Genomic DNA, 12500 nt, shown 5'->3' with positions numbered 1-12500 from the left:
GATAAAGTAAGATACAATGATGGGGGTACGGTAAGACAAGATAAGATAGACCTCCACCGCTTCCATGAGCGAGCGACACGAGAATTGAGGTAGATTAAGACTCTTAAATAAGGCGTCCGATAATTTACACAATTCCTTAATTATTATGTACATTCCTACATTTTAGTTTCCTCTTTTCAGTAATTTGCACAATTACTTAATTATTATGTACATTCCTATATTTTAGTTTCCTCTTTTCAGTAATTTACACAATTCCTTAATTTGTTATTTCTTATTATGTACATTCCTACATTTTAGTTTCCTCTTTTGAGTAAACTTCCTCTTTCTTTCACGTTATGAAAGGACGAGAGGGACTTGGAGGCCAGGTCGAGTCTCGGTTGGAGTTGTGGATGACGAGGTAATGCATGATGGGTGTATATAACTCCTTCACTCCCTTCCTCCATATTGGACTGGCATTTTGGGAAGGGCAGTTTTTTATGTGCGCTCTAGCCATCAAGCTGGATCCTCAGATAAGATTGTGGATAAGAAACTCACATATATTCAAACTGGTTTATTGGAACAGAAAACAAGACTGTTACTTGCAACTACATGGGTTCGCTAGGCTATCCTCTTTAACTGTGCATCAATTTCAACCTGCCTTTCCAGAATCCTTGCCTTGGCCTCCTCTATTTCACTCTGCCTCTGCAATATCTTCAGTTCAGATTCCTCTATACTGGCCTGTCGCTCCAGGTTCTTCAATTGAGTCTCGTCGATTTTGGCTTGTCGTTCCAGGCTCTTCAAGTGGGCCTCTATTTTAACCAGCCTCTCCGCGCTCTTCAATTGGGCCTCCTCTATTCTGGCCTGCCTTTCCAGCCTCTTGAACTGGGCGTCCTCTACCTTGGCCTGCATCTCCAACACCTTCAGCTGGGCCTCCCACAATGCCCTTTCCGCCGGATGAGAGGGAATGATATTTTCTTTCACGTCGTTATCAAAACCAGAGTTAGTTGCAGTGAGTTCTCCGTCGGCAGTGCCACTCTGCACCGGGATATCGGTCTTTGTGTCAGCGTGTTCGCCAAATCCAGGTGCGACTGCTATACCAGCATTGAAGCCATGACCGCTATCATCTCCTGTAAGAATATTAATAGTATACTTACGAATACACGCATGTTAACTCCGTAACCACGTACTATGATCTTATTTCAGTATATGAAAAGCAATAAACTGAATCACTTTTCCCGTTGCATCTTACCATAATTCTGCAGAGGGACACTGGATCTGTCTACTAAGTCCTGCGTTAACTCCACTGCCTGAGTGATCCTACATGCGTCCTGGGACCCATGGGTTTGTAGTTTGTGGACTTTCTTCAATCTATAAAATGGGGAAATAATTATACAATAATCATTGGTGGACACTGTACGTGGAAGACCTATGTATAAGTGAAATGACCAAATGATTCATAATCTGTAAAGATGGCAGCGCTCCATGACTGGGTTGTGTAAGCAGGTAAATTAATTGACTTAATCAACTTCCGCGTCATAACAAGAGAATTACTTTTAAACCAAGTACTGTAGTCTTACTATGAAGTACTGATGACACTTACCTGCTGCTTGGATTACCCCACAAACTCTTCAGCTGACTCATAGTCCGGACTCTCCCAAGTCCTGCTGCGTTGAAGGCACTTGTGACTTCACTCCACGCTTCCTTTTGCTTTCGAGATAGATATGCATCCTTTTTCTTGCTATCAATGATGGCTCGTTTCTTACCCTTAATCAGGCTCTTGAGCAGAGTTTTCTCCTCTTCTGAGAACTTCGAAGAGCCAATACTTGCCATGACTGATCGTTGGCGTACAACGGCTGTCAACAAACTGTGCCACGAGCAGCTTAATCTCAGCTTAAAAATGTTTGCCAGCTTTCACCAATTGCAGCGTTACCTCTCTGTGATTGGTGGAGAGGTCAGGCATCTGAATGGTGATTGGAGGAGAAGATAGAGTGTCCCTTGACTGAACTCCTCAGTGATCGTTTCCTCGTTCCTAAATACCAGGAGAGGTTGAGATGTGATGACGTCACATTGCCTCAGAAAGTTACAAGAATGCGTCGGAAAAAATAAAGCAAAAAAAAATTGTAGGAAAAAAATATCTAAGTTTAACAAAAAATAGTGTCATAATTCGATTTCCTGTGTCTAAGACCCAGTTCATTCCATACACTTCCACACGCTCACTCAGCCTGTCCAGATTTTATGCGTGTCGAATTAACAATCCATTCGTTCAAGTTTGCTTTGCTTTAATTCCTTAAGATCTAACCACTATAATCTGTATTCATATTGTTTTCATTTATCATTTTAAAAATCTCCTCTACCGGAACTAATCTACAGGTTCGGACGGCCCTCTTTGACCTCAGTGTTACCTCAGATTCCATTACAGAGTTCGCTCACAGCCAGAACTCATCTTTACTGTAGAAGAAGGAAATTAACAGATAGATATTTATTGTTCCTGTATCATTCATATTGTCTGATGTTATATGGATAAAGACAGTCGGGAACATTCCACAGACAGGGAATGGGTTTCAAGCGCCGTAGACAGGAATATAGCGATACTTGATATCTTCATTGACAACACAAATATAGACTTTTCAGTATGAGGAAAAGGAATTAAAACAGTCATGGAGTTAAGAGAAACGCAGAGATTCATCGAAGATTACCTTCCCTGACGAATCTGCCACGTGAGGGAGATCACCCTCAGTGTTAATTAAGACGGGCAAGCAAGCACCCGACGAAGGCGGTTGTCTGGAATGTCATTTCTTGCTCAGGCATGGAAGTAATTGCAGATTGCAAACCAGTGCGCGTATATGAAAATCATCGGCAAAGCATATTGATAATATAACTACGCGAACGGTTCTCCAATACCAATCGCATTTATATTCAAGGTGGCGCTCCACGACATTCGGTTAAGAAGCTCAAACAAAATCCCCCAAGCTGGGGCTTCTGATGCTCCCATGGCTAGGAAATGGTTTTATTTAAATCTAATTGAGAATACATAGAACCCTAAGAATACGCTCAGCAAAAGGGCCTAGACCTTTAAGCAGCTGACGTAAAGAGTTCGCCGTGAGGAATGATGAACTTAAATAAGAAAGAAAAAAATCCTAAATACAAAACCTGTGACGTCTACGTGACATTTCATCTTAATTTGAAATACGAAAGTCTGGCGAATACATATAACATCGGATGAATATCATGTAATAATATGTAATACAAGTAATAATACACAATAATACATCACCCATTGCTTAATGATGTTTCTCTGCCAAGCTTATTCTACAACAGACTGACGCAGGAATGAAAAAGATGAAACCAAAGCGTATTAAAGGGCTTCCAGTCCTTATTTGAAATTACGTTAGGAGGGTTGCGAAGTGTTGGGAATAACGAAAAATTATAGACTCGTTTGTTTTATTCCACCGTACACACAGCGGCCATAAGTCGTTTAGCCACTTCACATTTGCCTTTGGTTAAACTTTGATTAAAACAAATTTATTTCTTTACTGTCTTATTTGTGCTGCAAATTAATTAAACTCCATTCATTTAATAGGATAAATTCAATGTATTAAATATTAAAATATCTATAGTAATAAATAAATCCGGTCACGAGGTCAGGGGTAAAGGTCAGAGGTCAAATGGAATTATGCGGACTTTTACCTTACCTCTGACCAGGTAAATCGTAAAATATTTTCAAAATAACACACAACCATGTTTTATTTTACAATGTAACACCTATACTTCTGTGTGTGTGTGTGCGTGTGCGTGTGCGTGTGCGTGTGCGTGTGCGTGTGCGTGTGCGTGTGCGTGTGCGTGTGCGTGTGCGTGTGCGTGTGCGTGTGCGTGTGCGTGTGCGTGTGCGTGTGCGTGCGCGTACGCGTGCGTCTATGTGTGAATAAATTCATTTTCTAAACAATATGTCAGAAACGATGTCAACACAAAAACACAAATTACAGCATCTATCTTTATTGATATAGTTGTACATCATTGTACTTTACATCTTGTTTTGATGGTCAGCAGGACATTAAAATAACAATAATAACAATAATAAACGTATTTCTATAGGACCACTTTTTTCTTGAATATGTCTAATTCTGACTACATGATATAGCACACATCATAATTAGTTAGCTAAATATACTGTATTTTACTACTGTCCTCAAATACTGAAACAGTTAAGGTTCATCAACATTTTATGTATATTAGATTACATAAATCAATTTAATCATACAACATGTATCATTACTATACTACATATCAATCTGACATACAACACCTTGTAGAAAATTATATACTATATATGTATTCTGTGTATTTACTGTATATTGGTAATGAGCAAAAGAATACCAACTTTCCTTATAAAATGTCACCAAAGACATTCATAATACAATAAAGCGAAGTTCAGCTTTACAATATACTTTATCTATTATAATGCATAAAGGTCCATCACATTCTCCTTACATTAAAAGAATTCATGAAACTATACTTTTAATATGCTTTAGCAATTGTAAAATATACAGTAAACTTTGATACTTTATTACCAAAATAAATACTGTTGCTCTTTGCTGCCTATCAAATTCAACTACCTCTTTTTAATAAATCATATAACTATTTGTTTAAAATATTTCACTTCGATAGTTAACAAATGATAACCTTTCCAAGTTTAAAATTCAAACTTTTCCCTTCAAGGATAACGACTCATTTCCTCACTTTACTTTCATTCATTAAAATCACCTTCATAATCCTACTGACAAAAAACAAATAAAAATTAAAAAATCTTATTGTAGGACAGATCTTTCAGAATGCCTACACCCTCTTCATATCATTATACATCACACATGCAAAAACCTGAGTCAATTAATAAAAGACATGTTCCAGAAACCCAGCATCTAGTACAGTACAGCAACACTACACTGGCAGTTCTTTATAAAGCAGCATTTGCTTTTTGCTTAACCTAATTTCAAAACCCTTCTAATGTGGCAGCATTATTCACCTACAGTCACACCACAACGATAACTTCTTAGCTCGGCACCTGAAGAAAACATCTCAGAGACATTCAATTCCTCATAAAGCATTCTCCAATCACATTTTTATTCTCTTCCTTTCTAAGTACTTTTCCTTCTATGGTATTCAAAGCTGAAAGCCTTCTGCTCATACAGGAGTTCCTATCAATTCTCATGATAATCTTAAGGTCAGTATTCATGAACGAGATTTAACTTGAGAGTTAACTTTCAGACGAAACAGCCAATTTTGCTTAGCTTTTTCTAACTATATAATTTCTAGTAGATCATATTATCGTACTTCATGTTCAACAACAATATAAACATTAATAATTGCAAAATCAATATATAAAGAATGGAATAATAACAAAAATAAGGATAAGAATAATATCACTCTGATTGTCATATCCATCTCCATAATAATAATAATGATAATAAAAATAATAATAACAATAACAATACATGGAATAGAGACAATAAAAATACTCTTTAAATGTTAAATTATAAATGGAAAAAAATACAGGAAAAAGAGTCCCAACTTTCAATCATGCCCACCATTTATAAAATCACTGGATATTTTTATAAAATCAAGTAAGCAGCAATCTAAGAAAGGTCAATGTTTGTACATCAGCAAGGTTCATAAAATAATGAACTTTTCTTCCACATTATAGGTACAACAGGGCAATGAAATAGATTTTATCATTAATACAGTCTTATATGCTAAATCCAAATACTCAGTAAGGCACCTAAAATGATTGCACATCATAAAATTCAAATGAAATCAACAATGGGATATAAAAAAAAAAAACATAAGCAACACTAGATCAATTCCACAAGACTTCGCTCTTCACAAACATAAAATTATGTTTCGATAATCCTGCCCTGAGTGTCAGAAAAATGTATGGAAGATATATAACCTAAATGTATGGGAGATATATACCCTAACCAATAATTTTCTTAATTGGCTTAAGGTACTATCTATGGCAGTAGTCACAATGGTCCTATGGCATTTACATGGTCATATAGTAAAGAAATGGAACATAAATGAGCAACAGTTTCAGGGGAGACTTCAATATAAACAGAAGCTCCCTTGTGGTATAGTTATTGAGTCAAAGTCTTTCTACTTCATTCTTCTAGGTATCTGTGACACAACTATTGGCCATTGGCCATTGCTATAAGGTATTAATGAAACTGGATGAAAGTAAACATAACATTTAAATACTCCAAATTGGTAAAACCTGGAATATCATTCAAATAATGGAAAAGCATTTGCATCAAATATATTCCTGATACTCTAAAGTTATCACAAATATATTTTGCTAAGCCTTTTCCTGCTATTGACATCTCTGACTACAAGTAATATATACACTGATCTTAATATAGTATAGCTGAGATTAATAACCAGTGCAGACATTCCCACCACAAAGCTGCTATGCTTGAGAGCTAAAGGGAGGTCAAAAGATGGCCAAAAGAAAAAACACAAATGTTAAAAAAATTTGATTTTTGGATACCTTCTACCTCCAGGGAACCATGGACATAACAGGTTCATACTGTAGATTACCTACTAAGAATTCCAGACAAATAACAGCTTTATCAGCACTGCATTATACTAAAAGGGAGAAAAGGTGAAGCACGGAAGAAAGATGAATATCCAGACCTGTGGACCTTTTTTCAGACCAGTAAATATACTTCAGGTTGTGGCTGACAATTGTGGAAAATGATCCGTTACATATTTAACTGCAGAACATCTCTCTTACTCTCTTTACAAGAGCACACCTATAGGGTAAATTAAAATAAAGGAACACTGTCATGTCTAACCAAACCATAGCATTTCTATACAGACATTAGCTGCCTACACATCAGTTTATTCCTTTCCTTCCCTAAACTGACAAATTTAGGGCTAATTCTGTCTAGTACCATTAAAATACAATTTTTAAAAATTTCAACCTTGCCCAAACATATTGCCTCACAGACATTCATTCACACTATCTGCACAATGAGATCTACTGCTGGTTCATGCTGTCTGGGAAGAAATCCATCACAATTTGCTTCTTGTTGACCTTCCCCATGTTATTGCGAGGCAAGGGTTCTGATATGGTTATAGCAACAGACGGTACCTGGTAGTGGGGCATCCTTTCCCGTGCCCAATTACGAAGCTTTACTAGGTCTAGGGGCTCCTTCTTTTGCCAAACAAGGACAGCTGCAACCTTTAGTGGAGGAAAAAAAACTTTGTATCAACTTTTTTGGTCTTCAGAATTAATAGTTTAGATATGCTTTACAATTTTACCACATACTTGTTAAATGTACAGTGTATTTCGCTGTACTATAGTGTGTTTATTATCCTCACATTTATCCACACTTTATATATTCTAATTTAATCTGATGCACAATATACATAATCTTATGAATTCACCTCAAAGGAATTCTCTGCATAATAACCCATAGCAGTTCTCTAGATCACACATGTCACTTCTTTAAGCAAACTCAAATATTGAATCTAAATGGTTTATCAAAGAATGCAGTAGCTGCTCCTATGCACTTGAACAAGAATTATTCACTAAATCTCCTTCCAATAAAATTACTGCTCCCTCAAAATTCCTACACTCTCCTTCCTTCCCTTTCAAGTTTTGTTACCAAGTCATGTATTTAGACCTTACAATTTTGAATTCTATTTCTCCTAGATTCAAAAAGAGTGTAAAGACACATATCTTAAGCACTTACCTAAACTAACAATCCAAACAAATTGGTATCAAATATATATTAGGTGCCTTCTTAACCTCATTATATTAAGGAGTCATTTTACCTGTGACATAATTATATTCATGATAATTTGGTGTTTATCATGTGCATACATTTTGTAACTATGCTGACAATAATCTAATTCTGAAATTTTCTAAGGGTACAGGTGGCCATACATAAACAGTTGGGGCAATGTACAACAAAAGACCCTCCACCCTTGACCTCATCTGTCTACCCCAGTCTGAACATATATGGATAGATTACAACCTTGAACTTTCACCTAAAAAAATATTACAAATGAAACATTCTGTTAATAATCTCTAATCCTTTACACATAAACGTTATCCTCATCTTAAGTCCACTCTCTATGGAGCTCTAGTTTTTGTTTCATAATTCTTGTATTTTTTATGTTTTGTAAATACTATGTTTTCTATAAGATGTATTGATTTTGCTCGAAAATATCTAGCTGTACATGAAAATCAATAATTGCAGCACTCTGCATCATATTCAATTTTGGCTATAAATAATGTTTCAATTTTTTAAAAATGTGTTACTCTATTTCTTTCTTCAAAGGGTGATTTAAGAAATACTTCAGTTTATCATAAAATACTGATGGTGACAATATCATGAATAATAATTACAATGGTAATAAAGGCAATATTCACAATTTAGAATAATTATAACTTTTTATCAATAGCATTACCACTATTACTAAGCACTAATCACTATCACTGCGTGAGGTCTCCGACCTCCTACCCCCTCCCCCCCTTATCCTGATCCTTGCCCTTATTCCTTAGTCTCCCCTTTTACCACTTTCCTCGTCCTTACCTCTTTTTCATAGTTTCCCCTTTACTAGCATTAATACCTACTCCTCTTTCCACTACAGCTTATGCCTATATACCTTCCCTATCCTTATCTTTTATGGCCCTCGTTTTCTCTTCCCTACTTCTTCTCTCAATATTCTCTCCTTTTCTTTATTCGTTTCTGTTCACTTGCCCCGTTTTCTTTTCCTCGTACTCCTTCCTTATTCCTTTTCATTGGTCAGTACTTTTCTTGCTATCTTCCCTTTTCACTTTCCACTTTTTCTAATCTTCTTACTATCTATAACTTGGTCTATTCCTACCCTCTCATTAGCTTCCGTCTTTCCTGTTTATTCCCTCGTTTTCTCTCGCTCGCACACTTTCCACACTCCTTCTCCTTCGTTCATCTTTTCGTTCTTCATTTTTCCTTTATCTTCATTCGCTAACGCCTGTTCTTTACTCTCCACTTTTACTTTCGCGCTAACTTCTCCCTTTCTTTTTCCTAGTCTATTTTATCTCTTCTCTTCTCTTGCCTTCTGCTTGCTTTCCTCCTTATCCCCTCTCGACTCACCGTTTCACTTGTTTTCGTTCTGTTTCTCACGCTTACACTCTCCTACTCGCCTCCTCCTGTACCCTACTCCCTTACCCTCCCCTCTGCCTAATCCCGAATCCCGAATCCCGAATCCGAATCCTTACTAGAAACTAAGGTAATCCAGAGGGGCGGCACTCAAGCACTTCGGAGATGATTCCAGCCCACGCAAACAATACACTACATATTGCTGCAAGACCATGTAATTTATTTTGTACAAATAAATGGTTTTTATATGTTTTATACAATAAGTTCCTCATTGTGTTTTCGAGGGGTTCGAACCCCTCGGGTGCGGATAAGACTGCCGAACAATTCTCTTTTTATCGATTTTATTAAGGTTCTTATCAACTTTTACGTACGTCTTAGCTGTGGATGGGTATTTTATATCTGCCTTTTTTTATTTGTTACATAATTTTACTGAATTAGTTTTATAACTATTTATTTTCGTAATGGAAAATCCCACCACGCCTCTTATTAAAATCTTTTATTATAATTGATTTTATTTGTTGTCTTAAATACTTACTGATTTTATTATTTATTTTTGCTTTTACTTGTCTTTTGAACTGTGGATTTTTAATTTTACTTTAGATCTGCGTCACCAGTCTTATTTCGCCTTTTATTAATCAGTAGGACGTCTTTCAAGTGATCCATTCGTATTTAACATTACGTTATAATTATGTTCTATTTTTGCGCTTTGTTTTATAATTTATATTAAGTGTTTTATTGATAAGTTACGTAGATTTTTGTGTTCATTATTTTATTTTATTTTACTTTGCCATTTTGTATCTTTTTTACATGACTTTTACTTGTATTCACTTTTAATTAAACCTTTTTTGTAATTTTATATATTTTATGAGATGTGATTACTTTTATTGTGAAATAATTTGTTGCCACGTTGGCGCCTACGATCTGTATAAAAAGCTCTCCAAATAAACCCAGAACGGGAGTTGTCTCTGGACTCTGTGTACTTACCCCCTGGATTACCCTGGATTTCCCTATGGCAACGCTGGAGCAGCAAAGAAAGGTTGTGTTTGACCCTTTTACATGCCAGATAGGGATAATTGCTGGATGTGCTTTGTGTGTTTACTAAGAAGACATAAATACGTTACTGGCCAGCCCAGCCAGAGATGCCCTCACAAATGTTCATTTTAATTGGTTACTTTTGAAGGAGTCTTGTCTTTTTTATGTTTTTGATACTTTTTAAACTCCTTTTTACGTCAGTCCATTTGACCTTATTTCTCATGTTTTTATTGTTTTATCACGGGCGTTTGTAAATAGAGGTGGCGAACACACGTAACCAGACCCATCTTAATTGGGACTTGTACCTGGGATGTGGGATGAACAAGTCTCCCCACGGGAAAGTGAACGGGCCCCTTCCCTCTTCCTTTCGGCCTTAATTAATCATTATATTCACAACAATAAAAAGTATGATATGCAAAGTGAACCATTCCCTATCCTATTTCTTTTCCTCTTAGTTTCTCTTTTTCTCTTGTCTTTTCTTTTATTTAGTATGACTGACCTTTTGTCCCCATGTAATATCTGGAAGGCCGACCACAGCCACTTCAGCAACGTGTGGATGCTCCATGAGGTGCTGCTCCACGTCAAGGGCCGAGATCTTAAATCCACCACTCTTGATAATATCCACACTTGACCGCCCCAAGATCTTGTAGGCTCCATCTATGTACTGTGCAGTGTCCCCTGAAGTGCAGAGGTAAAATTTCTACATCATGGTAATTATGGAAAAAAATATTTTACCTGGTTCTCCCAAATCCTGAGGTTTTCGATCTTTCAGACACTATACTCTCACTCTTCCTCTCCCTTTCCCTCTCTGCCTCCCTCTCTCTCCCTCCCTCTCTCTCTCTGCCTCCCTCTCTCTCCCTCCCTCTCTCTCCCTCCCTCCCTCTCCCTCCCTCTCTCTCTCTCCCTCCCTCCCTCCCTCTCTACCTCTCTCTCCCTCTAGAGTAAGAGTAAGAGTAAGGGGTAAGAGTAAGAGTAAGGGGTAAGAGGTAAGAGTAAGAGTAAGGGGTAAGAGTAAGAGTAAGGGGTAAGAATAAGAGTAAGGGGTAAGAGTAAGGTGTAAGAGCAAGAGTAAGGGGTAAGAGCAAGAGTAAGGGGTAAGAGTAAGAGTAAGGGGTAAGAGTAAGAGTAAGGGGTAAGAGTAAGAGTAAGGGGTAAGAGTAAGAGTAAGGGGTAAGAGTAAGAGTAAGGGGTAAGAGTAAGAGAAAGGGGTAAAAGTAAGAGTAAGAGTAAGGGGTAAGAGTAAGAGTAAGGGGTAAGAGTAAGAGTAAGGGGTAAGAGTAAGAGTAAGGGGTAAGAGTAAGAGTAAGGGGTAAGAGTAAGAGAAAGGGGTAAGAGCAAGAGTAAGGGGTAAGAGTAAGAGTAAGGGGTAAGAGTAAGAGTAAGGGGTAGGAGTAAGAGGTAAGAGTAAGAGTAAGAGTAAGGGGTAAGAGTAAGAGTAAGGGGTAAGAGTAAGAGTAAGGGGTAAGAGTAAGAGTAAGGGGTAAGAGTAAGAGTAAGGGGTAAGAGTAAGAGTAAGGGGTAAGAGTAAGAGTAAGGGGTAAGAGTAAGAGTAAGAGTAAGGGGTAAGAGTAAGAGTAAGAGTAAGGGGTAAGAGTAAGAGTAAGGGGTAAGAGTAAGAGTAAGGGGTAAGAGTAAGGGGTAAGAGTAAGAGTAAGGGGTAAGAGTAAGGGGTAAGAGTATGAGTAAGAGTAAGGGGTAAGAGTAAGAGTAAGGAGTAAGAGTAAGAGTAAGGAGTAAGAGTAAGAGTAAGGGGTAAAAGTAAGAGTAAGGGGTAAGAGAAGGGGTAAGAGAAGGGGTAAGAGTAAGAGTAAGGGGTAAGAGTAAGAGTAAGGGGTAAGAGTAAGAGTAAGGGGTAAGAGTAAGAGTAAGGGGTAAGAGTAAGAGTAAGCATGAAAGTGAAAAAGTACAATATGAATAGCAGTTTACTTTACATTACATGACAAACATCTGAGCATCCCAAGTTAAGAAATAATTAACTGACCAAATGTTTTTTTTCCCCTCCCTAACTGAGCTCCATTTAAAAATATACAAGTTGGAAAAGATGTTGTTCAGTTTCTTAGATATGCTCAAGTCTCAAATCAAGATATATCTTTTCAAATACTGAGTAACAGTATTTAGCACTATCTGGTATCTCTTATCTCTCACCAGCCAATTAGTTAGTGTGCATGCTGACCTAGGTCACCGAAGATCTGACTGATATCAACAGACCTTTCCATGATTGCTCACTGTCGGGGTGTTAAAAGGGTTCAACCAGCACCTTGAGGACCAGTTGACAAAAGACACTATCTATTAAGATGCTTTCGCTGGAGATTGTCACCCTGAGTCTCCCTTGTTCTCTATGGCCTG

The 12500-nt window shown here is 37.3% G+C and overlaps 2 protein-coding genes across 3 annotated transcripts in view; both read right to left on the bottom strand.

Annotated features, from left to right (window-relative positions):
- Positions 1 to 597: 597 nt before the first annotated feature.
- Positions 598 to 2298, bottom strand: LOC122252778 (uncharacterized). The gene is made up of 3 exons (XM_043015431.2): positions 1580 to 2298; positions 1229 to 1347; positions 598 to 1106 (listed from the first exon to the last, which is right to left on the bottom strand). Exons 1-3 carry the CDS (start codon positions 1807 to 1809, stop codon positions 598 to 600), a joined length of 858 nt encoding a protein of 285 aa, XP_042871365.2. The 5' UTR covers positions 1810 to 2298.
- A 1658-nt stretch (positions 2299 to 3956) lies between these two features.
- Positions 3957 to 12500, bottom strand: part of Acsf3 (Acyl-CoA synthetase family member 3) — a 17928-nt gene continuing 9384 nt past the window's right edge. For both annotated transcript variants that reach the window (XM_043015426.2, XM_043015427.2), the window contains exons 11-12: positions 10654 to 10832; positions 3957 to 7213 (exon numbers count right to left, since the gene is read on the bottom strand). In XM_043015426.2, the coding sequence (XP_042871360.1) occupies positions 7010 to 7213; positions 10654 to 10832 (383 nt within the window). In that variant the 3' untranslated portion in view covers positions 3957 to 7009. The remainder of the gene's footprint in view (positions 7214 to 10653; positions 10833 to 12500) is intronic.

The sequence above is a fragment of the Penaeus japonicus genome, unplaced genomic scaffold (assembly GCF_977035675.1).
Source record: "Penaeus japonicus unplaced genomic scaffold, GWHDUDI00000001_assembly GWHDUDI00000013, whole genome shotgun sequence".
In the NCBI taxonomy this organism is placed as follows: Eukaryota; Metazoa; Arthropoda; class Malacostraca; order Decapoda; family Penaeidae; genus Penaeus; species Penaeus japonicus.
This window is presented reverse-complemented; position numbering and strand designations above follow the sequence as displayed.

Coding starts and splice junctions, on each gene's coding strand:
- LOC122252778 (XM_043015431.2), bottom strand. CDS start 1,809: ATGGCAAGTATTGGCTCTTCGAAGTTCTCAGAAGAGGAGAAAACTCTG. Junction 1,348..1,579: donor TGGGGTAATCCAAGCAGCAG/GTAAGTGTCATC, acceptor CCCATTTTATAG/ATTGAAGAAAGTCCACAAAC. Junction 1,107..1,228: donor TGTCCCTCTGCAGAATTATG/GTAAGATGCAAC, acceptor ATATTCTTACAG/GAGATGATAGCGGTCATGGC.